The sequence below is a fragment of the Exophiala oligosperma genome (assembly GCF_000835515.1).
Source record: "Exophiala oligosperma strain CBS 72588 unplaced genomic scaffold supercont1.1, whole genome shotgun sequence".
NCBI lineage: Eukaryota > Fungi > Ascomycota > Eurotiomycetes > Chaetothyriales > Herpotrichiellaceae > Exophiala > Exophiala oligosperma.
Window position 1 is genome coordinate 516,899 of NW_015622818.1, and position 20,882 is coordinate 537,780.

Here is a 20,882-nt window from a genome sequence, read left to right on the forward strand (position 1 = left end):
CGGTGATGATGCCGAAACTAAAGACGCGGGGGAACATCAACGGTAGAGTAGGACTTATCCGACGTCAACGTATCGTCGTATTCGTACTCTCAGTACTGACTCAGAATTGCAAGAAAAGATCTTTCTTTGAGGGACGACGGCACATACATTTCTTGTTCTTTCACTTAAACGTACTTTGTATTCCGTGCCGAGTGTATCATCGTTCGACGGTCCTCGGTGGGAGATAGGTTTCCGTTGAGGGGCTTGGCTTATACTCCGTCGGATTCTTTTTATTTTTTGTCAACGACGATGGGTGTATTCTACGAAACCCTACCCCCTTCACTGGTAACGTGGCTCCTGGAACAGAAAGTCTATTGGATCGGGTCCGCTCCTCTCAGTGGTTCGGGGCACATCAACGTCTCACCGAAAGGAGTGACGGATAGAGGAGGGGGACCGTTTTTCGGTGTCATCAAAGAATCAAAGTCGATCCCCGGGAAGGTCTTGTCGTCCACCTCGACCGACGCCGACGACAACAACGGCAAAGATGTCGTGATCAAAAAGTTCTGGTACATGGACCTGACGGGCAGCGGGATCGAGACGACAAGTCACCTCCACGAACCCGGTAACGGAAGGATCACGGTCATGTTTATGGCTTTTGATGGACCGCCCCGAATCTTGAGGATTTACGGAAAAGGTGAGTGTAATTGTGATAAAAACCAAAAACACCCTAAGAATGATCAAAACGGTCGTCTTCGTCCGCGTCTGGTCATATGTTGTTCTATTTTTTTTCATTTGTGTACTGGGTAATGTTAGTACAATGTTGACAATCATCGTTTCACGATACGATAAAGGCAACGTTTTGGAATACGGTACACCTGAATTCAACCAGGTCATCGAATCCCAAAAGATCAAAATCATCCCCGGCACGAGATCCATCGTCTTGGTCGATATCGATCAGGTCGGGACGTCTTGTGGGTTCAGTGTCCCAAAGTACGACTTTGTCGAATTCAGACCGACACTGCACGACTTTTTTGAAAAGAGGGTGGCGAATGAAAAGGCCGGTAAGAGGGAGGATGGGATCGAAAGGTGAGCTCGAATTCCAATCGACTTTGCATCACTTTGCATCACATCACAATACAACTCTATACATTACGTTGTGGACAAGACGAAAGAATGAGAATGAATGGTCGCGCTGACTTGTGGTGGTGGTGGTCAAGGTACTGGGCATACAAAAACGCTTGGAGTATGGACGGTCTCCCTGGCATGCAACGAGGTTTGCACACCGCGGTGACGGACAAGGTCAAACCGATCAAAAAAATGGTCGGGCCTTGTGCGGCGCTGGCCAATGGAAAATACAAACCATCGCAGAGGGTGTTTGTGCTGAGACATTTGTTACTCACGGCCGTCCTGAGTGCGGTGAGCACGGTCGTCTTGATGTTTTTCCTGTTGAGGCTCGTCGGGGTGGATATCGACATCAATGAGGTTTTGAAGCACTGAGCAAATATGCGAGACGAGAGATGGGCCATGAACGAGAGATGTAAGCTGCAAGTTGCGGAATGTCACCGCTGTGTTTGTTGCAATGTTCTTTCTAATTTTCGGGACATGAAGGCGTCGGCAACCTTCAAGATATAAAGATATTCGAATGATTATTACGAATCCGTAAAGTATTCTTCATGTTGGTTGGGGTCTGTCCCATTTTTTGCCGTCTCGCCAGAATCCTTCCACATGGGCTGGTCTACCGGGCTTCCCGCTACGCGGTAGCTCATTCAACCACTCCCATCTACATCTCTCCTTCCACCCGCGCTGGTGCCAGTCGTTCATGTCTGCGCTCGGATCCGAATTGAGCGTCGGTAGGTATTTCAGCAGTGCACCGTCGTGTGCAATGCAGATGAGAACGTTTGATGATTGCTCAAATTTGAGGAGTTTGTCGACTGACACCTGGGCCGTTTTGGGGTCAGCATATGATGCCGTGGATTCGGAGACGAGATAGAACGGCGTGCTTCTCCGTTCATCCTGTCCCGCTTCTTCGAGACCTTGCGGGTGATGATCGGTGAAGAAGGTGCATGGGCACGGTGTGGGAAGGTCGCCATCAAGTACACCAGGTGGTAGTGGGTTTGGCATGGGAAATGCTTTGCTCGGTCTAATGTCCCCGATAAAGTGACAGATGTCGCCGCCCATCAGGACGAAAGTGCTATCGTCGCCTCCCGTCGTCCGAGCCAGACCGCACATATGGCCTACACAGTGGCCAGGTGAGTCTTTTCAACGTCAGTAATTCGAGGTTCTCCTCTCGTCGTCGGAGGTTCTTTTCTAAGATGCTTGGTTTCACACATACCCAACAGATAGAAAGAGCCATCACCGAAGAAGTCATGAGCCCGAAAACCACCAATCCGTAAGCCTGCATCCCCGAAGTCAATCTCATTCAAATGACGACCTGCAAAATCCGACGAGTTCAAGAATGAGTCAGGTTTCTCAGGGTGACCTGGAAGGATGACAGGTGAGGCCTTGAAACCCGGTCCAACCACGATCTCGGTCGACGACGGGAATAAAGACATGTCGCCAACGTGATCCCAATGGTAATGGGAGAACACGACAGATGCTAAATGTCAAATACCAATGTCAGAAATCGACTTGCACCATTCCCAACACGTCCGAAGTTGCAAGCATGGAACCGTCGACACAGGGTATCGACACCTAGGGAAGTAAACCCACATATTGAATCTAGACCGATACCGTTGTCCTGGAGAATTGTGGGCGTGTCGGTGTCGACTTTCAGACTCGTAATGACGGTCCCCAGACGTTTCTGAACGGCCGGAGAAAGATTCCAATAATCCTTGCGCACGCCCAAGTCGAACATGATTTTTCGGTTGGAAGCTTCGTGCTCGATCAGGAATGCGGCGCTCGTGACATTCAACGACTCCTGGCCTTTCTGAACGGGCCTGATGAACAACTCAGCCTTGATCGTCATGACTGCCGTGGTGTTGATCAGTCGGACGCGGACAGTGTGCTGAGAAGCAGGGAAATCCATGGAGAACGCGGCCATATTGCATACACAGATGTATATCCAAGAACTTCTTCACCAGGCTGGCTTTTATCGTCCTGCGCTTAAGATGCAACCACCTACTTGTAGATTCAAAAGATGTAGAAGTGTTGTATTTACATCTCTCGGAACAACCCCAATGAAGGGCGATGGGTAAAACGAGGAGAACTTGGGGTCACGTATCACTAGCAAAAAGTAAAACGAACGGCTCTCGAGTTGCCTTCCTTACTGGGAATACTTTTTTATCACCTTGTTAGTATTTCACGTTTATTAAAATAGACACGAATAACTAACTATGAGCACTTCTCCAAATACTTACAGTAGATCTTAATTACTCCCTTGTAGGTCCTCACCCTAAGACACCCTAATTATTGTAAATCTACACATATGCAACGACGACACCAACAAGGACGACGACACTAATAGTGACAGCTAAGATACGACGAGCCGTGCAATGAGGAATCCGTCCCCATACTCCGTACAAATAATTAATGTCTCGTTTTCCGCCGCCAACATATGCATCATAGGCATCACAGAGAACGCTCTCTGCGTCTTGCAGAGAACAGGGAGCAATTGCCAATTGGGAAGGTTGCACGTGATGTCTGCGTTTTGCTGAATATCCCAATGGAGTCACGGCGATTCTCGGCATTTTGTCCGCACGAATTCCCTCTTTGGGAAAGCGCCGAGCAGACGCGGCGTTTTGCAGGATTTTCAACCTCGTCACCGCAACCACACAACCTCGCAGTCAACACAACCGCTATGGGCTCAGAGCAATAAGGGCTTTGACCCGGTACGTGCCATGTCTACTGATCCCTTAAAGTGCAAAGTGTAGGTCACCACTGCCAGGCGCATATCATAGCCGACCGTAGGTGGTAGTCGGCCATGATGACTGAAGTCTTCGTCAAAAACATCTCATTCCGACATCCGCACCACAGTTCAAAGTACTCCATCAAGGGCAGATCATGTATGCCGGCTAAGCGGCACGGCAATCGTCCCACTCCACGCCCTGTAACGGCATTCTACCTTGTCCTCTTGAGCTCCTATTCGGCGCTGATAGTCCCCTTTACGTGGAAATCAATGAGCTTGTTGAGTCTTGACTCCGTGTTAGCCATTACCGAATGCTTCGTTCTTCCCCGTCGTCTTTCTTACCATTTTTCTTTTCCCTGGCCTACGATACTATAGGATATTTTTATATCTACTTTCCCACTCAGACGCCATAAGTGAGTATCGCATTATAGGTACCAAGTGATGCTCGTTGGTACCTGGCTGGTTAGCGATTCCCGAAAATGGCTCGGGAGCAGTACGAGCTCGACGACCAGGCGAACCTCTTGCCCAAAAAGCAGGTCGTCATCGTCTTCTCGGCACTAGCATGTATATTGCTCGTCACCTTCATCGACCAGAACTCGGTGGGTGTCATGCTAACCACCATCGGCGGTGATCTCAACGCAGCAACTACCATATCTTGGGCGGCCACGGCCAACCTGATAGCCAACACCACCTTTCAAGTCCTATATGGCAGGTTGAGTGACATCTTTGGCCGAAAGGGTGTCCTTTTGACGGCCATTGTGCTCCTCGCTGCGGGTGATTTGGGATGTGGGTTCGCCCAGAATGGTCCGCAGCTATACGCACTGCGAGGGTTGAGTGGAGTGGGCAGCGCGGGCATCACAGCCTTGTCGATGATGGTGACGAGTGATATCGTCACGTTGAGGGAGCGAGGCAAGTACGTGCGCACTTAAAAACACTCTGATCTCAAAGAACCGTTCACGTCCACGTCCGTACTGGTATACCATATATTGACATTAGGTAGGTATCAAGGGATTCTGGGATCTTGCATCGGTCTGGGAAACATCATCGGCCCGTTCCTCGCAGCGGCCTTCACCGAGACGACCACATGGCGAGCCATGTTCTGGTTCATATCTCCTTTGGCCATACTCGCTGGCGGCATTGTACTCATTGTCCTCCCGCAAAAGACACCCAGTGGCAGCTTCATGTCCAAATTTCGCAAGATTGACTTTATCGGGTCCTTCTTCAGCACGGCGGGCATGATCTTGCTCTTGATCCCCATCTCCGGCGGGGGGACCTACTTTGAATGGCGCAGCGTCATGGTCATAGTCATGTTCGTGTTCGGCGGGTTGTGCTTGATTGCCTTTGTGCTCGTCGAGTGGAAAGTCGCTCAGTTGCCTACGATGCCAAGTGAGTTTTTCCCCCTCCATTTGTCTCTACTACGGCCTTTTTACCTTGTGTCATGCATCACCATGATTGACGTTGGAGATGCAATCATCATGTGTAGTTCGCCTTTTCCAGAACCGAGCTGTCTGCATGATCCTGTTCCAGAACTTCCTCTTCGGCTCCGTTTACTACAGCATCCTATACTACATCCCCATCGCACTCCAGAACGTACGCGGCCTGAGCCCCGTGGCATCTGCGGGAGTGATTGTCTGCATGGTCGTCGCCCAGAGCATCACCTCGATCGCATCTGGCCAGTACATTTCCAGACGCGGTCGATACGGCGAAGTTTTGTGGTTCGGGTACGGCATTTGGACGGTCGGCGCGGCCCTGTGCTGCCTGTTCACCCGGTCGCTGCCGATCTGGGCCATGGCTATCTTCTTGCTTGTCGAGGGTGTAGGAGTCGGTTGTTGCTTCCAGCCAAGTAAGCCCGTCTTTGTTCCTAGTACTTCGGTATGTTGTTGGTCTAATCTTTGATCGTTGTACAGCCCTCGTCGCTTCTCAAGCACATTGCGTCAAGGCGGATCGAGCCGTCGTCATCAGCACCCGGAATTTCTGCAGAACCTTCGGAGCCGCTGTCGGCTTGGCCATCTGTGCCGCCATCTTCTCCAATGTGTTGCAGGCAGATCTGCCTCCATCGTTACCGGAATCATTTCGTCAGACTGTCACGGCGTCTATATTCAAGACACCCAATCTCAATGTCTTGAACCATGAGCAACGAGAAGGCGTACTTGATGCTTATGCCCATGCTGCAAGAGCCGTCTTCATCCTGTGGGCGCCCATGATGTTTTTGTGTTTTCTGACCATGGTCTTTGTCGAAGACAAGGGTCTGGAGAGGCCCGATGAAAAATCAGACACGGTTCAGGTACAGGTCGATCCTGTTTTGGAGGACAGCGTTGTAGTCACCCCCGCCGTGACAGAGTCATCTCCACCACCACCACAGCAGCAACTACACGAAAGTGAGAAAGACGTCGGCATGGGGCGCCGAGTCGAAACTACCAATGTGTGACGAAAGTTCATCATCCATAATAAACCAAAGGCTTATGTGAAAGAAGTTAAAAAGACGTCGGAAGAAGATGTCGGCACTACGTCAGGATCGTTAGAATGATGATTATGAAAGACGTCCAGAATATTAGGTTTTCATTCATGTTTACGGAGAGAGGCTTTTTCAAAAGGTGTACATTTCAGACACGCCGCCGCCACCGTACTGAAAAACGTTTGCAAGGTCAAACTCCAAGTCGGTCGCTCCGAGGATCTCTAGATCCAACCGCTGTTTCGGCCCAGGCCCAGGCCACGGCGGAGGATCTTGCGGCAACACTGTACCACTCCCAAAATCCGACGTGGTTGTCAGATCCGTCGACTGTTGGAAGTCCGAGAACTCGGATGAATATTCGGTGGTCGTCGACATTGACGGCGAGCTGAAGCACTTGTCCTCTCTTTGGAGAGCTCCAATTTGCATTTGATGCTGCTGCTGCAAACGCGTCCTCAGACCATCCCTGGCATTGTCGGCGACACTCCACGAATAGGACAGCTCAGACAGGAGCATGTCCAGGAACGGGAGAAGACTGTCCTTCTCCTGCAGGTGGCGTGGCGAGTGAACCTGTTGCGATTTCCTCGAAGCTATTGCCAGTGTTGTGTCCGCGGCGGCGATGACTCCGTGCACAAAGACAAGTGGTGCGTTCATCAGAGTATGCTGGACTCTGAATCGGCGGAGGATGCCGACAATCGTCTCGACAGAATCTTCGCAAATGTCTGATGCTTGATTGGCAACAGCCGCCGGATGCTGTGTATGTGGCGGATGATGGTGGTGCTGCTGCTGCACGGCCAGCAGAGGTCTGTTCAATGCGAGCCGCACAATATGGTAGAGAACACTGTGAATGGCTTCAACATCACAATACGAGGCGTCGCGTTCAGAAGGGGGCTACTTACTGCGTGGTCGCTAGGCCTGGATCGAGAGTCTCAATATTCGAGGTCCACCTACTCCAACGCAGTTCGCTGGGTAAAGAATTGTACCAGCCTAGTAGACGAGCGTTTAGTTTGTTGTGGACTGTTCCATTTACAGCCTCGCTCCATCGGGAAGGTTTCCGCCGCCTTGACAAGTATGTGTGATTTTGAAGATCTCCTATAATTGCTGCAAGTTGTGCCTGTTTCTGGAGTAGAAGACTGTAAAAGCCTCCCGAGTCGTCATCATCATCAGACGGGCAACTCGGCATCATCTGCGGAGGTGTAGTCTGAGGTGAACTCCGGTAGGCGGCGGTTGCATCGTCGGGAGCTGCCGGGGCAGCAAAGACAGGTTCAATCGACTTCGCGTCCAGATCGCATTCGACCGGATTATTCATCATCGGCGTCTGACCGAAGAAGAGACTCAACATCCTGGGGGGTTTGAGTTAGTGAAGTCTGCCATTGTCAAGGAAATGGTGGGAACTTATCGGATATAGCTAGGGTTAGAGACATACGCCGCCGCGACTCAAAGTCGACGGGCAGCGTACCTGAGGGTCCTGTCTCCGAGACAGGTGGTGGTGGTGGTGGTGGTGGTGGTGGTGGTAGGTGATCCTCGTGGATACCAAGAGCTTCGGCCATACGGAGAGCCACGCCTGGCGTTGCAAGTAAGTGACATGCCTACCTTGGAGGCGCGCGGGGTGAACGCCTTGCAGACTGTACACGTACCCGAATACATCCAACCTTTGGACACGTTTCCCCTTCCACTCTCGAAAACCGCGCACAACAGGAAAGTTTGAGTGGTCGTCACGTCGAGGGTGTGGAATGACTTTGCGATCTCATTTTCCGCGGCGGCAATGAACAACGGCGCCAAATGCTTGATGTTCTGGTCGTGAGACATGAGAGCTCCCAGGGCACAGACGGCATGGACGAGTCCGGAAAGGGGCCCCGTGAAGTTGCCCGTGCGGGACGGGATCGAATCTCTATCCAGTATCCGACAAAAAGGTCGTTGCCATTGGAAGAACAGATCGATACATTCATCCACCACGAGACCAGGTATACCGGAGATGTTGCTGTGTACCCACGTATTGGACACCGGCTGTGGGGACGATGGGCATGATTGAATCAGTCCCGTACCGTAGGCGCTACCCGCTCGATGGAAGATTGAAAAGCCTTTTGCAGCAATGTTAGCAAGGGAACAAACGTCCCACGAACACATGGAGTGCTTCATCACCTTCTGCGGTTCTGTCCCAGTGTCCCGGTGGTGTGAATGTTTCGACGTCCTCAAAGGACAAAGTCGCTGGGCGTGTGCGGTCGTCGACCCTGGTGGGCAAGTGGTCGTCGACGTCAATGCTACTGATGATTTCGTCGCGCTGGTCGCCCGTCGAGGTCTTTATGTTTGACAAGAACGACTCTAGACTGGCCACCCGGCCTTCCAGCGCAGTCACGTACTCTTGGGAGACAGGGACGCGCTTCCAATCATCCGATCGGAATTCGCACTTGACCCCAGCGGTTGCACAGCTACGACAGGGTGTGGTTCGGGAACATCTAATCTGTTTCTCCCCCCATATGTTAGAAAGATGACGCGACGCTTTCGCAGAATGAATCTGTACGTACCTTTCGTGTCTGACATCGCTTGCATCTTTTTGAGGTACGTAAATGTCAGTCTAGTTACTTATCCAGGCCTGAACATCAGGCCCACTTACGATATCCTTTTCTCCCCGCTCCGGTGCATTTGGGATGGACTTGATGGTCAGGGTCAGCACAATAGATTTGGGAGGAGCACGAAAGACGCCTCAGGAGTGATTTCTCTCAAGAGACACGAAGATATGCAGAAGAGGGAAAAGAAACAATGGAGGCATGAGACGATGTTGATATACCGCCTGCACTCCCTGATAAGCACGCAATCGCCCCACCACGGGGTGCAACCCCGAAATTCGAAATCTTGCTCTTGATTGGACAGCCTCGCGCCTATTGACCATTTTACACAGTGTATTGCGAGCCTCAAGCAAACACGTGCATGCACCTATCAATTGAGTATTTTTCGCTCGGGCTAGCAAGTTTCAGACAAGACCTAAGAAGAACTTCAAGATGTGAATTCTAAGACTTTCAGTCCCAAGGGACTACTACATATGCAGATGCCAGACTGCGCATTACCCGTCCCTATTTCCCCAGGCATCCTGCTTGATAACTCAAAGATCCTTACTTCTGAAAAACTTCTGGCCTTTGAACGTGAGCCATGGAATGAGACCGGATTTCTCTTGTGTCTTTCTGCCCTGTCCCTTGTACTCGTGGATCATTATTTCTGGCTTCACCTTTGACGTGTCAACAAGCACACTACCTTCGGCATCCAGTGCTTCGGCTTGTACGCTCTTCACATTGGCACGATCGAGTTTCAGCTCGGTCTCGAAACTCTCGCGTCTGGATTCACCCAAGTACGAACGACGCTCATCCTTGACTTCATAGAAGCGCCACACTTTGGTGCGTGTATCACCATTCCAGGAGACGTAGATGTTGGTAGAATTGCCGTCTTCGAGAGCAACAATGGCCGGTGCTTCGTTAGGAATACCGGTCCAGTTGTAGCGGAATCCTCGATAGTTCTCGACACCGAGACCCAGGAAGCCAGAGTCCATGTAGGTGTGGAAGATCGGTGTGCCGTCGGCCTTGAACTCCGTCATCGCACCTTCAGAGCCCCAGTTGACCAGGACGTTCCCGTTTGGCAGCACCTGAGTAGAACCCTGTGATTTGGACAGCAGATCGTCCGGGGGGTGGAAGGCCTGCACGATAGTCGCCTCCCAGGATTTGGTGTCCACTTCGATGATTTTGCCACGGGAAATGTGGTAGAAGTGGACCTCGTGACCGCCTCCGTTCTCTGTACCGTGTGCCGAGTTGTCGTAGATACTGATGATCTCTTTCGTGCCGTCTTCGTTTCGACCCTGGAAGCGAGCATGATGTTGGAAGGCGAACTCGACTTCATCGCCCATCTTGAAGCTGGATGACTTGCCGGAGAGTTGCCAGATAATTTCTCCCGTGGTGCCATTGATCTTGTACGCAGCATTGGCGTCTCGAGCCGAGATCAGGTAGTTTCCTTCATCGTCTTTATCGACCGAGTTGATGTGGAAGTAGTCCCAGGCGTCAGAGCTGTTGTAACCGGCACCGGCCTGTCCAGGATTCAAGGGAAGGTAACCCTCTGTTTTTGCGTCAATCTCTCCCAAACCCCTGACAGTATGGCCTACTTGTACGTACCTGACGGATCAACGTGATCCAAACTACTCCATTCGAATAGTACTTCACCAGTCTCGATATCGAGTTCTGAATTTCATGTCAACTGGAATGCGCTCAAGTCGATGGGAGTACCACTCACCTTGAAATCTAGCGTCGACGATCCATTGTTGCTGCTCGCCGCCACCATATGGACTCAGGTCGTAGGGTACGGGATGGTAGATTTGAATTAAAGCAGTCTCTTCGTTGATGATGTGGAACTCGTGTTTGTCTGTCAAGCGGTGGTTGCCAGCTCGAAGCTCTCGGATAGTCTCATAGTTCTGATCCAAGAAGGTCGTATGTCCGTGTCCGTGACCATAGGCCGCGTTGTGGCTACCTTCGAAGCAGAAAAGTACGTCTCGCCCCTTGTATTTCGCGGCTTGGAAGTTTGTCGCCCAGATCGAAAAGTAAGTGAAGCCGGACCATACAAGATCTCCCGTATCGGTAAAGATATAAGGTGCTGCTTGTAAGGGCCCATGACGAGTGCCTTCAGCATATCCCGAGAATGGTGCCATGAATAGATATCCCTTCTCCACTTCGCTTGTTGCTGGGATAGTGATGTTGAGAGTTGGAGGTGCCAGGTCTGGCCTTGATTTGTACCGCCAGTTGGCCGAAGCCAGCGGCATTGACGACAAGAGCCATGTGAGGGCACAGGTCGAGGCAAATAGCTGTGACATCTTGCTAGACGGGTGCATTGTGTCTCTTGCACAGTTGCAATGAGGATAGATACGCCGAACTTGGACAAGGGGCCTGGGGCGTTTATATGGCGGCACTGTTTCCTTGCTTTCCTCTTCTGTCGACGGAACAGTCGCAACCCCTCGAAATTGGCCTAGCAAGTTACAGTACACTAATACTCCTCCAAGAAACCATTGGCATATTCGCTTTGAGCATGGACTATCGATCACCTCATAGCCTAGCTGGCTTGTGGTGTTCCATCATGTTGTCAAGACGGACAGCATGTCCGTGGCCTCGATGGGGTCGTTGTGGGGACGTTTCCACCACCATCGGGGCTGATGCCCGTGTCCACTGTTGCCGCGAGAAGTCATTTGGCGGACATCGTCTCCTATCATTTTTTCGGCGGGTTTTGAAGGTACTGGCACCATTACGTTCTATGCAACACCTTTTCCGCAAGATCTAACACTGCCATGCGGGGGTCCACTTTTCTATCAATTTGAGCTGTAGATTTACCCATCTTTTGACAGGAAGAGCATGGGTTGATCTAAGTTGATTGTCTAGCATGCTGAAACGTTTGGCCATCAAATATTCTCGACAAGATCTCCTATCACTTGTTTCAAAACTTGCGGCCTGTGTCCGTTGAAATTAACAAGCACCCCTGCTTCTCTTCAATTGAAGCCTCAGATGGTGAATTCCTGACAATGGGTCTTCATCCTACCATGTCTCGAGGAGGTGGTCGGACAGTGACTTCCTCCGAGCAAACGATCAACAAGCCTGATGAGACAACACCTCTCACGGCTGGCTGCGCAGACGCTACAGCTCAGACAAGAGAGAAGTGGAAACCTGGTTCTGGGTTCATTTGGATTGAGATTGGTAAGAGCAGACAGCCTTTTGTCGGGAGTGTAATTCTGACCATATGCTAGCGATCTTTTCGAATGTCTTCCTGTCCGGTTTCGATGGTACCATTACCGCATCGACCTATGCTGTTATTGGATCCGAATTCAACGCTGCGAACACAATATCATGGCTTACAACATCGTACCTGATCACGAGCACTGCATTCCAGCCACTGTATGGACGATTCTCTGATGTCTTGGGGCGGCGAACTTGCTTCTTCACCGCCACTATAACGTTCCTGCTTGGCTGTTTGGGCTGTGCTCTTGCGCCAGATATAATCACCTTGAACCTCATGAGAGCGCTTACTGGGCTCGGTGGGGGAGGGCTCATGACGATGGCTACCATCATAAACTCAGACATGATACCATTCAAAGAGAGGGGGATGTATCAAGCTTGCCAGAATGTACTTCACGGATTTGGCTCTATCTGCGGAGCGTCCTTGGGGGGCTTAATTGCAGACACCATCGGTTGGCGCTGGTGCTTCCTCTGTCAAGTGCCTGTGTCAATGTTTGCCTTCACCGTTGGGTATTTTGTGATAAAACAAGACGACAAAGCGCGCCCAGCATCGGATGAAGAGGCTGCAACTTCTCCTGAATCTAACTCGAGGTGGAGGCAAATTGATTTCGGTGGCGCATTACTCCTTGTTCTCGGGCTTTCTGCGCAATTGGCAGCCTTGAGTATGGGTGGCAATGACTATCCTTGGGGAGATTTTCGAGTACTCACTGCTCTGCTTGTGAGTATGTTATTACTCGTGGCCTTGGTACGCGTCGAGATCCGTACTGGAGCTATTGCAGTGATGCCCATGTCCATGTTGAAAGGAACTCTTGCTGTATCGAATCTAATCAGCAATGTTTGCGTCGGCATGGCAGCATACTCGGTAAGTCATCCTGCCATAAATTAGGCAAATACTTGCTGAAGGATGAATAGTTTCTGTTTGTTCTTCCCCTTTTTTTCCAAGTTGTTCTCCGCGACAGTGCCTCACAGGCAGGGATGCGACTTGTCATACCATCTTTGGCAACACCAGTGGGTGGGCTCATATCGGGCATCATAATGTCCCGCTGGGGCCGCCTGAGTGAGCTTGTTCGGACTGGATGCCTGCTGATGATGGTAGGGAATGCCCTTGTCGCTTCCCTGGAATACGAAGACTCGTCGTGGAAATACTTGGTGTACTTATTTCCAGCAAACTTCGGACAGGGGATGTCGTACCCTGCCATCCTTTTCACCTTCTTGGCTGCCTTTGATCACGATCGTGAGTACGTCCCCTCAAGGTATGGTGCTTCAGCTTACCCTCTGTAGAGCAAGCCGTTTCTACCTCAATGGTATATCTCTTTCGCTCCATGGGTACGGTCTGGGGTGTTGCGGCGTCATCTACATTGATACAAAACATCCTCGCACAAGAGCTGCCGTCGGCGCTTCACGGGATGCCAAACCAAGACAAAGTAAGCAGCCTTCGGACAATCAATGAATTACATCTGCTAACCCAGATTGGCACAGCTCATTGACGAGATTCGGCACTCTGTATCTGTGCTCAAGACACTCCCACCCGACGTTCAATTGGCCGCCCGTCATGTCTATTACACAGCACTTCGATATGCGTTCATTGCGAATACGGCAGTTGCGGCAGTCGCACTGATATCTGCATTCTTCGCCAAAGGGAAAAGTCTCCATCGATCTTAGTGACATACAACACTTGAAGTGCTTGAGCGATGGTCAAATCAACTTGATACAGCTTCTCAGAGAACATCGGCCAAAAAGGGCGAGCCTCTTAGTTTCTCGGATAGATTACGTTCTTGCAGTACTGTCTTAGCCGTTGAGATAAAATATTAAAGTTGGTATCTAAATTATGGCTGATGTTTCTGATCCTGGAGTTGATTCGTGCAATTCCGCAGTATCAAGTGCTTGTTTGAACCTCAAGGGAGAAAGCTATCGTAATCTTCCCAGTGAGCCAAGTGCAAGAATACCAAGCCTGACGGACCGCCTTGATCTGAGTCAATTCAAGGTGTTGCCGACTCACGAGCAAAGCATTGCGATAAGCCAGCAAATGTGGATCCAAGGCTTAGGAGTCCAAGTCCGTTAGTGTCAAGATTCCACGTCGTCGGAGATCCACTCCGTTCATTGGCATGATATGGCTGTCGAGGTGCAAGGATTCTTCTCCCATGGAGTTTCACCCCGAAAGATTATACCCTTCAACCATAATACCGCTACCTAAATCGTAAGGCGGAAAATTGAAGTGGAGACTCCCTAACCTTCGAGGCTTTGGAGCCCCCGTGAGGGAAGAAGTACAGGCCCGTATGCTGACCTCAACCCACGACGGTCTGCCGTGTTCCTTGGTGCAATCAAGGACTTTTCTGGTCTTTCCGTCATTTCCAGAGATATTGCGTGATACAGCTGTGTTTTGGTGCACTCAACCAACCGATAAAGCTATCTGCAGCGAAAGCAGAGAAAGAGGCTCGTTGCGATATGCAGAAACCTATAAGATCTCCCAGGGTCTTCACACCACATACTACTAATATATCAACATTTTCATCCGGTATAGAGTTCACTCAATATAGTATCTCTACTGTTCATCTTCAAATAGTATGGATGAGAAAAGCACTCATACATCCGAAATGGCCAAAAACGAAGAATCTAAAGGTATTGAGATGGGGGCTACGGTCCCTTTTGATATCGAGGACGACCAGAGCAGTAACAAAGATACATGGCTTGGATCAACTCAGCAACACCCCTTCAGTGCGCCCGAGAATGCTCAATATTGGCAAAGTGTTTACGAGACGGCCAAATACGAGGGTCGACATCGATTTGATCCAACGTGTCAATGGAGTGCGAGCGAAGAGAAAAAACTTGTACGGAAGGTATGTTATCATCATGGCCTAAGCACTGTGCGTCTGTGGTCTTTGACAGTTATTCCAAGCTCAATTGGCGCATCATGGTCTGGGTCTGGATCATGTTCGCCTCACTTGACCTAGTCCGGCGGAATATCAATCGTGCGATTTCAGACAACATGGTAAGAACCATATTTCGGCCAATGGCTGGCACAATGAAGCTCATTTCGATAGCTTGATGACCTCAATATGAACACCAACGATTTCAACAGTGGGCAAACAATCTACCTCGCATCTTTCCTTGCAGCCGAGCTCCCAGGAGGCCTGTTGAGCAAGAAGATTGGTCCTGATGTTATGACTCCAATCTCGATCTGTATTTGGGGCATTATCTGCGCTTGTCAGTCTGTAATCAAGAACCGCACCGGCTTTTTCATCACAAGAGCTCTACTGGGCTTCTCCCAAGGAGGTTTGTCATATCTATACGAGTCAAGTTTTGTGCAATGATCATTACTGGCTCAGAATAACATATGTCTCTATACCTGATGCTGACAATCTACAAGGGTTCATTCCCGAGATGGTTCTCTACCTTTCCTACTTTTATAAATCCAACGAATTACCTATCCGACTTTCGATATTTTGGACGGCGATTCCTCTGACCCAGATCGTCGGAGCTTTGCTGGCAGCTGGACTTCTGAAGATGCGAGGATTACACAACTGGGCAGGATGGCAATGGCTGTAGGTATCGATTGGCTTTTACCGTTTTCCAAAAGGCTAATACCAGGTTAGCCTTTTAATTGAAGGTCTTCTAAGCGTGGTTGTTGGGCTAGTCACGTTCTTGGTGATGCCAGCTAGTATTGCCGAGACCCATAAGATCTTCCGAGGTCGAGCAGCTTGGCTACATTCAAAGACCGGGTGGTTCACTGAGAGAGAAGAGAAGATTGGCGTCAATCGGATTCTCCGCGACGATCCTTCCAAGGGAGACATGAACAACCGACAACATGTTGACCTCAAAGGTATCTGGCATGCGGTCACAGACTATGATCTTTGGCCAACTTATATTGTGAGCTCCGTGACCGCTAATTATGACCATGGCTAACGCTGATGTACAAGCTTGGAATCACAGCATTCATCCCGTTCCAACCTGCTGCCAATTATCTCTCTCTGACCCTACGGACTCTCGGATACTCTGTCTTTGAAGCGAACATGTTAGCAATTCCAGGCTATTTTCTATTCTTCGTCAACGTGAGTGAGCAAGACATAGTATTGACGGATCTCCTGACTGACAATGCGATAAGATTCTTGTGGTTGTCTGGATGAGCGAAAGATACCGCGAACGTCTTATTTTCAGTTCCCTCAGCAATTGGTGGATGTTGCCATTCTTCATCGGTCTGCTAGCGATACCGGCGACGGCTAGTCCATGGGTACGCTACGCACTGCTCACGGGAATAAACGGCGAGCCTTATTGTGAGTGAAGCTTATCTTCTGGCATTTCAATGTGTCGTTAACCACGGTCAAAAACAGCTCATGCGATCCTTGTCGGGATGATCTCTCGAAACTCCAACAGTGTCGGTACAAGAGCTGTGTCGGCAGCAGTATACAACATTTGTTATCAAATAGGTTCTATTGTGGCAGTCAATATCTATCGAAACGACGACAAGCCCTACTGTGAGTCTTTTACAACCTCAGCATAATGCTAGCCATGTCTTCGATCTGTTGTGCTGATATCATTTTCACACAGACTATCGTGGAAACAAGATCCTTGTGGGCATTACTTCGGCCAATATTGTACTGTTCTATGTGGCAAAATGGTACTACGTCAAGCGAAATCAGCGGAAAGGCAAGCGATGGAACGCTCTGAGCGACTTCGACCAAGCGAACTACTTGTCGACTACCAAGGATACTGGTACCAAGAGACTTAACGTTCGTTTTGCTCATTGAGTGCCCTATTAGAATGTTTGAAGATGAATGGAAGCCATATAGGCAGAGGTGGATGTTTCTTAGCTACGGTGCGGTAGAAGATCACTTTGTTTCTACGTTCAAGGGATTTGCTGGCGCGACATCTTCGAGTAGTTGTCTTTTATGGTTGGCTTTATGGATCTTCGGAAAGCCTTAGCTCCATAAGTTCTCCTTCTCACTACACTAGAATTTTACAAATTGCTCTCAAGACAAAATATCAATCAACTCAGTGCGAGAGCCTTTTTCCTATCAGCTTTCGCTGGAGGAGAGTGGTCAGGCTGACAATGCCAGGGGTGCGCAAGGCTGAGAGCAAATAAAAGCAGCAATGCAGAGTTTCTCGAAGAGGCAGCAGCGGAGAAACATCTCCAAACCGTGTCCAAACGCTAACAAATAATTAAAAGGGACCTTTGAACATGACAGACTGGCATCGTCAACGTTCGTGAGACTTGAAAAGACCCGAGATTCCAAATTCCCCTGGCCACCTGCAAAGACCCAAAAAAGATCTCTCTGCTCACGGGAAAATGCAACGGACACCCTTTCAGCCGCCTCAGAAATCCCCCGAACTCTTCCATCCCCGACCTCAGCACATCTCACAGGTACCCAACCTGCGGTCACCGCCTCCTCCGGTGTCCCAGCAAGGTTCGCAACCTCAGATGAATAGCTATGGCAACCCTTACCAGTCTCCTCCGGCAGCTGGCGGCGGGGGCGCCGGTGGAGCAGGAGCAGGAGGATTCGGGCAGAACTTCAACTTCATAAATGATCCGACTGCGCAGATGTCGTTTCAAGTCGGCCAACATGCGATGAAGGCCGGTCAAGAATACATGGAGCAAAACGTACGTTGTAGAAACACGACGCACCCTTGGTGATTCACCCAAGGGACCCCATTCGCTGACCCCTCTCCCGTCTCGCGCAGTTGAACCGGTACATTTCCATATCCGCGTTGAAACACTACTTCAACGTGTCGAACTCGTACGTCGTCCGAAAGTTGATCCTCGTCCTCTTTCCGTGGCGCCACAAACCATGGACTCGACAACAAGCAAGGATGACCACCTCCTCCACGGCGGCAGACGGCACCATGACCCAACAGTCCTACTCGTTCAATTACCTCCCTCCCCGCGACGACCTCAACTCTCCAGACATGTACATTCCGATCATGGCGTTAATAACCTACATTCTGCTCTCGACCGTTTTGGCGGGCATAAGAGGATCCTTCCATCCCGAACTATTGGGCAGCATCACGAGCACGGCGATTGCGGTCATCTTTTTCGAGATCATCGTTCTCAAGTTAGCCATGTACATGCTCAGCATCAGCAACGATTCTCAACTACTCGACTTGATGGCGTATTCTGGTTACAAGTTTGTCGGGGTGATAGTCACCTTGTTCTTCAGCGAAGTCTTGACCGGAGGAAGTGGAACGAACAACTGGGTCGGTTGGACACTGTTCTTGTACACATGGTACGCGAACGCATTCTTTTTGGTAAGTGTACCCTCCCCCTCCGGACCGCGTGCAAGGCAATGTTCCGGGATGAGATCTGGGGGACTATCACTAATAAACATTTTGCAGCTTCGGTCTTTAAAGTACGTTCTCCTACCGGATAGCTCTGGAGATCCTTCGGCCATGCGTGGTGGGAGTTCATATACCGTGGCTCGAGCACAAAAGAACCGAAGGACATATTTTTTGGCCCTGTACGCCTTTTTCGTACAAATGTTGTTCATGTGGATTTTGAGCCGTGAAGAGGCTGCCGTCAAGACCGTTGCTAGCAAATTGAGCGGACCCAAGGTTTAGATGACGCCTAAACAAAAAAAGAAATACAATGACGTTGACGATACCATTTGTTATAAAAGAATCCGCGACATTCGTGCGTGATTCAACAATTACGTTTCACCCATGACCAATTCCTCGCCTCTCTCTTTCTACAACCCAACGCATATTCCTAGCTTAAGAAAGCCTTCCTGAATGGGCCTGGACCTTGAAACGGGTATTCGATCCACCCCCCGGAGGGTGGACATGACAAGACGTGCCTGACCGCTCTCGTATCGTTGCGAGGTTTCGAGCCGGTCGATTCTTTCAGAAAAATCCTTTTCGTGGACCCCTGGGGGAACGTCTCTACTGCGCCACAAGGGAGAATCGTCGTCGTTTATGCATCTACCATCGACAGCAGATGCGAACGGTTAATCACGACGGACAGAGACGGAACAGCGATGATGATGATGGTGGTGGTGGTCCAGAAATGGTTTCTGGATGTAAAACATACCTAGGTTGTGACACAAGTGCTTCATTCTTCAGCTCAGCAGCCCTGGACGACGGACCATCAGAGAATAACCCCCGGAATCCTTTCTTCCTTCCCCCCTTTTTTCTTTCCAGAACAATGCCACGATACACACAATCAAATGAGATCCATTGGTGGAATGAACCGACTTTGTTACGGTGATTTGATAAACATGAAAAGAAAACCCTTCCGTTTAAGCAAATTAGATGCTTGCTTACATCATCTTCCTGCCTTTCTCTTCTTACCACACAGGCACATTACTTGGTTCAAAATCTTCGCATGTCGTTCAATTTTTCAATGTTCACAGCCCAACTTACTTCAAAGCTATTGGTCACATTGAGCAAGTGTCTTTTTCTGCGTTCGAAGCACAACCAAGGACCTGATGGGGAGACAAGGAAACGAGTAACAAGAACAAACCTAGTCCAGGAGAACACGGGCAATGTCGTTCCGTAGACAATTCTAAACCTCCCAAACGAACATGGTCTAGAAGAATAGGACAATTGCTTCTCTCCTCCTACTAAGAAAAGTACAAGCACGGTAAATCTTCTGACCTCGGGGATATTTTCGGTAGGCAAGGGGAAAAACACCCACTACAAACCTGGAAGGACATGGAACAGGTAAACCGTTCAAACGTCCCCCAACCGTGACTGATCCGTCTCATCCCACGCGGGACTAAAACAAGTTTTCGAGGGCGCAAAAGGCTATTCTGAGTTACTCGACTGACAAACCTCATCCTTGACAATGCCACGGTAGGAGGAAAACGGAAACAATGGATGGTTACCGGTTAAGCGGCAAGCGCGCACGAGCGGTCGGCCCGCCATGATCGAAAGGTCGTGTACTGTATGTCGCTCCAGAGAGTGGGAGCTGTGGGCATACACACACAAACCGGGCCGCATTTGACCTGTCTTGGCTCTTTACAACGACCACATTGCCTTGTCCAGACCGAGCTAGCTCTTGCGAGCATGCTTGCAGGGACGAATATACGAACTGCGGCAAACTTCCAAGGGATTTTCCTACGGCAAACTTTGCTCTGACCGAGCATATGCAGGTCAGAGACGCTGCAACGAACCTATCGGAGTTTCGAATGAGGGTGAAGCATCGTGCAGTGCCCGGTTCACCACATGCATAACGGGGGGAGGGGGGCCGGGTCATACCATGGAAACAAGGTTTCAAGTCTGAAGGACCACGTCAGTGCAGAGATAGTGAGACGACTCACAACCATCAGGTATACCGGGATGTTCAAGTAAGAATCAGGATGGCTCGCTTCAAGGGGTTGAGCAGAGCGAGACCAGAACACGTATTTGTTCATGTGCCAGACAGGTGGGCCCCTTGGACGATATGCACAAAAAGATGTCGTGTCTCATGAACCACCATGTACACCTCCACGGGACGGTCTCTCCGTTACATGGTGACCCAACTTGGCTCAATTCCCAGACCCAAAGGCTGGCAGATAACCAATCGCGTCAACCGGGAAAGGCGTCGTTGCTCTCCTTCTGATGGCTGACCGAAAGAAGTCCTGCTGCTGCAGTGGTTGAAATCTCCGATGGCCGGAGAACAACAGCTCAACCTTGCAGAAATTATCAGCGTTACGCAATATTCTGTTGGTCTCTGCATATGATGCCCCATACCGTACTCGTATCGGCGCGAACCTGCGTCCTGAAATTCGACCGCGCACATCGTCAACCTTAGCTCCGCAGGAGATATCGTTCAAAGGTCAAATCGTGAGCGTATTGGACGCCCAAGAACGAACTCAAACAGGCCGAAAATCCACGAAAGTCCAGGGGCTTGTCCCGCGCGCCCAACAAAGACCCCGACGGGGGA

At 50.1% G+C, this 20,882-nt stretch overlaps 6 protein-coding genes across 6 annotated transcripts; 3 read left to right on the top strand and 3 right to left on the bottom strand.

Annotated features, from left to right (window-relative positions):
- The first annotated feature begins 53 nt into the window (after window positions 1-53).
- Window positions 54-1,639, top strand: PV06_00185 (uncharacterized protein). The gene is made up of 3 exons (XM_016400654.1): window positions 54-673; window positions 831-1,065; window positions 1,197-1,639. The coding sequence occupies exons 1-3, from the start codon at window positions 289-291 to the stop codon at window positions 1,474-1,476; spliced, it is 900 nt and encodes a 299-aa protein (XP_016267707.1). The 5' UTR covers window positions 54-288; the 3' UTR covers window positions 1,477-1,639.
- An 11-nt stretch (window positions 1,640-1,650) lies between these two features.
- On the bottom strand, window positions 1,651-3,019 carry PV06_00186 (uncharacterized protein; the record flags this gene model as incomplete). Its single annotated transcript, XM_016400655.1, has 3 exons — window positions 1,651-2,234; window positions 2,312-2,575; window positions 2,689-3,019. 3 exons carry the CDS (start codon window positions 3,017-3,019, stop codon window positions 1,651-1,653), a joined length of 1,179 nt encoding a protein of 392 aa, XP_016267708.1.
- A 1,283-nt stretch (window positions 3,020-4,302) lies between these two features.
- Window positions 4,303-6,263, top strand: PV06_00187 (uncharacterized protein; the record flags this gene model as incomplete). Its single annotated transcript, XM_016400656.1, has 4 exons — window positions 4,303-4,736; window positions 4,824-5,209; window positions 5,307-5,666; window positions 5,731-6,263. 4 exons carry the CDS (start codon window positions 4,303-4,305, stop codon window positions 6,249-6,251), a joined length of 1,701 nt encoding a protein of 566 aa, XP_016267709.1. The 3' UTR covers window positions 6,252-6,263.
- Window positions 6,264-6,410: 147 nt separating this feature from the next.
- On the bottom strand, window positions 6,411-8,915 carry PV06_00188 (uncharacterized protein; the record flags this gene model as incomplete). The annotated part of the gene is made up of 8 exons (XM_016400657.1): window positions 6,411-7,113; window positions 7,172-7,458; window positions 7,534-7,615; window positions 7,668-7,836; window positions 7,910-8,353; window positions 8,415-8,733; window positions 8,798-8,822; window positions 8,887-8,915. 8 exons carry the CDS (start codon window positions 8,913-8,915, stop codon window positions 6,411-6,413), a joined length of 2,058 nt encoding a protein of 685 aa, XP_016267710.1.
- Window positions 8,916-9,372: 457 nt separating this feature from the next.
- Window positions 9,373-11,118, bottom strand: PV06_00189 (uncharacterized protein; the record flags this gene model as incomplete). The annotated part of the gene is made up of 3 exons (XM_016400658.1): window positions 9,373-10,370; window positions 10,427-10,492; window positions 10,545-11,118. The coding sequence occupies 3 exons, from the start codon at window positions 11,116-11,118 to the stop codon at window positions 9,373-9,375; spliced, it is 1,638 nt and encodes a 545-aa protein (XP_016267711.1).
- Window positions 11,119-17,220: 6,102 nt separating this feature from the next.
- Window positions 17,221-18,689, top strand: PV06_00190 (uncharacterized protein). Its single transcript, XM_016400659.1, has 3 exons — window positions 17,221-17,624; window positions 17,705-18,268; window positions 18,356-18,689. Exons 1-3 carry the CDS (start codon window positions 17,313-17,315, stop codon window positions 18,575-18,577), a joined length of 1,098 nt encoding a protein of 365 aa, XP_016267712.1. The 5' UTR covers window positions 17,221-17,312; the 3' UTR covers window positions 18,578-18,689.
- Window positions 18,690-20,882: the final 2,193 nt, after the last annotated feature.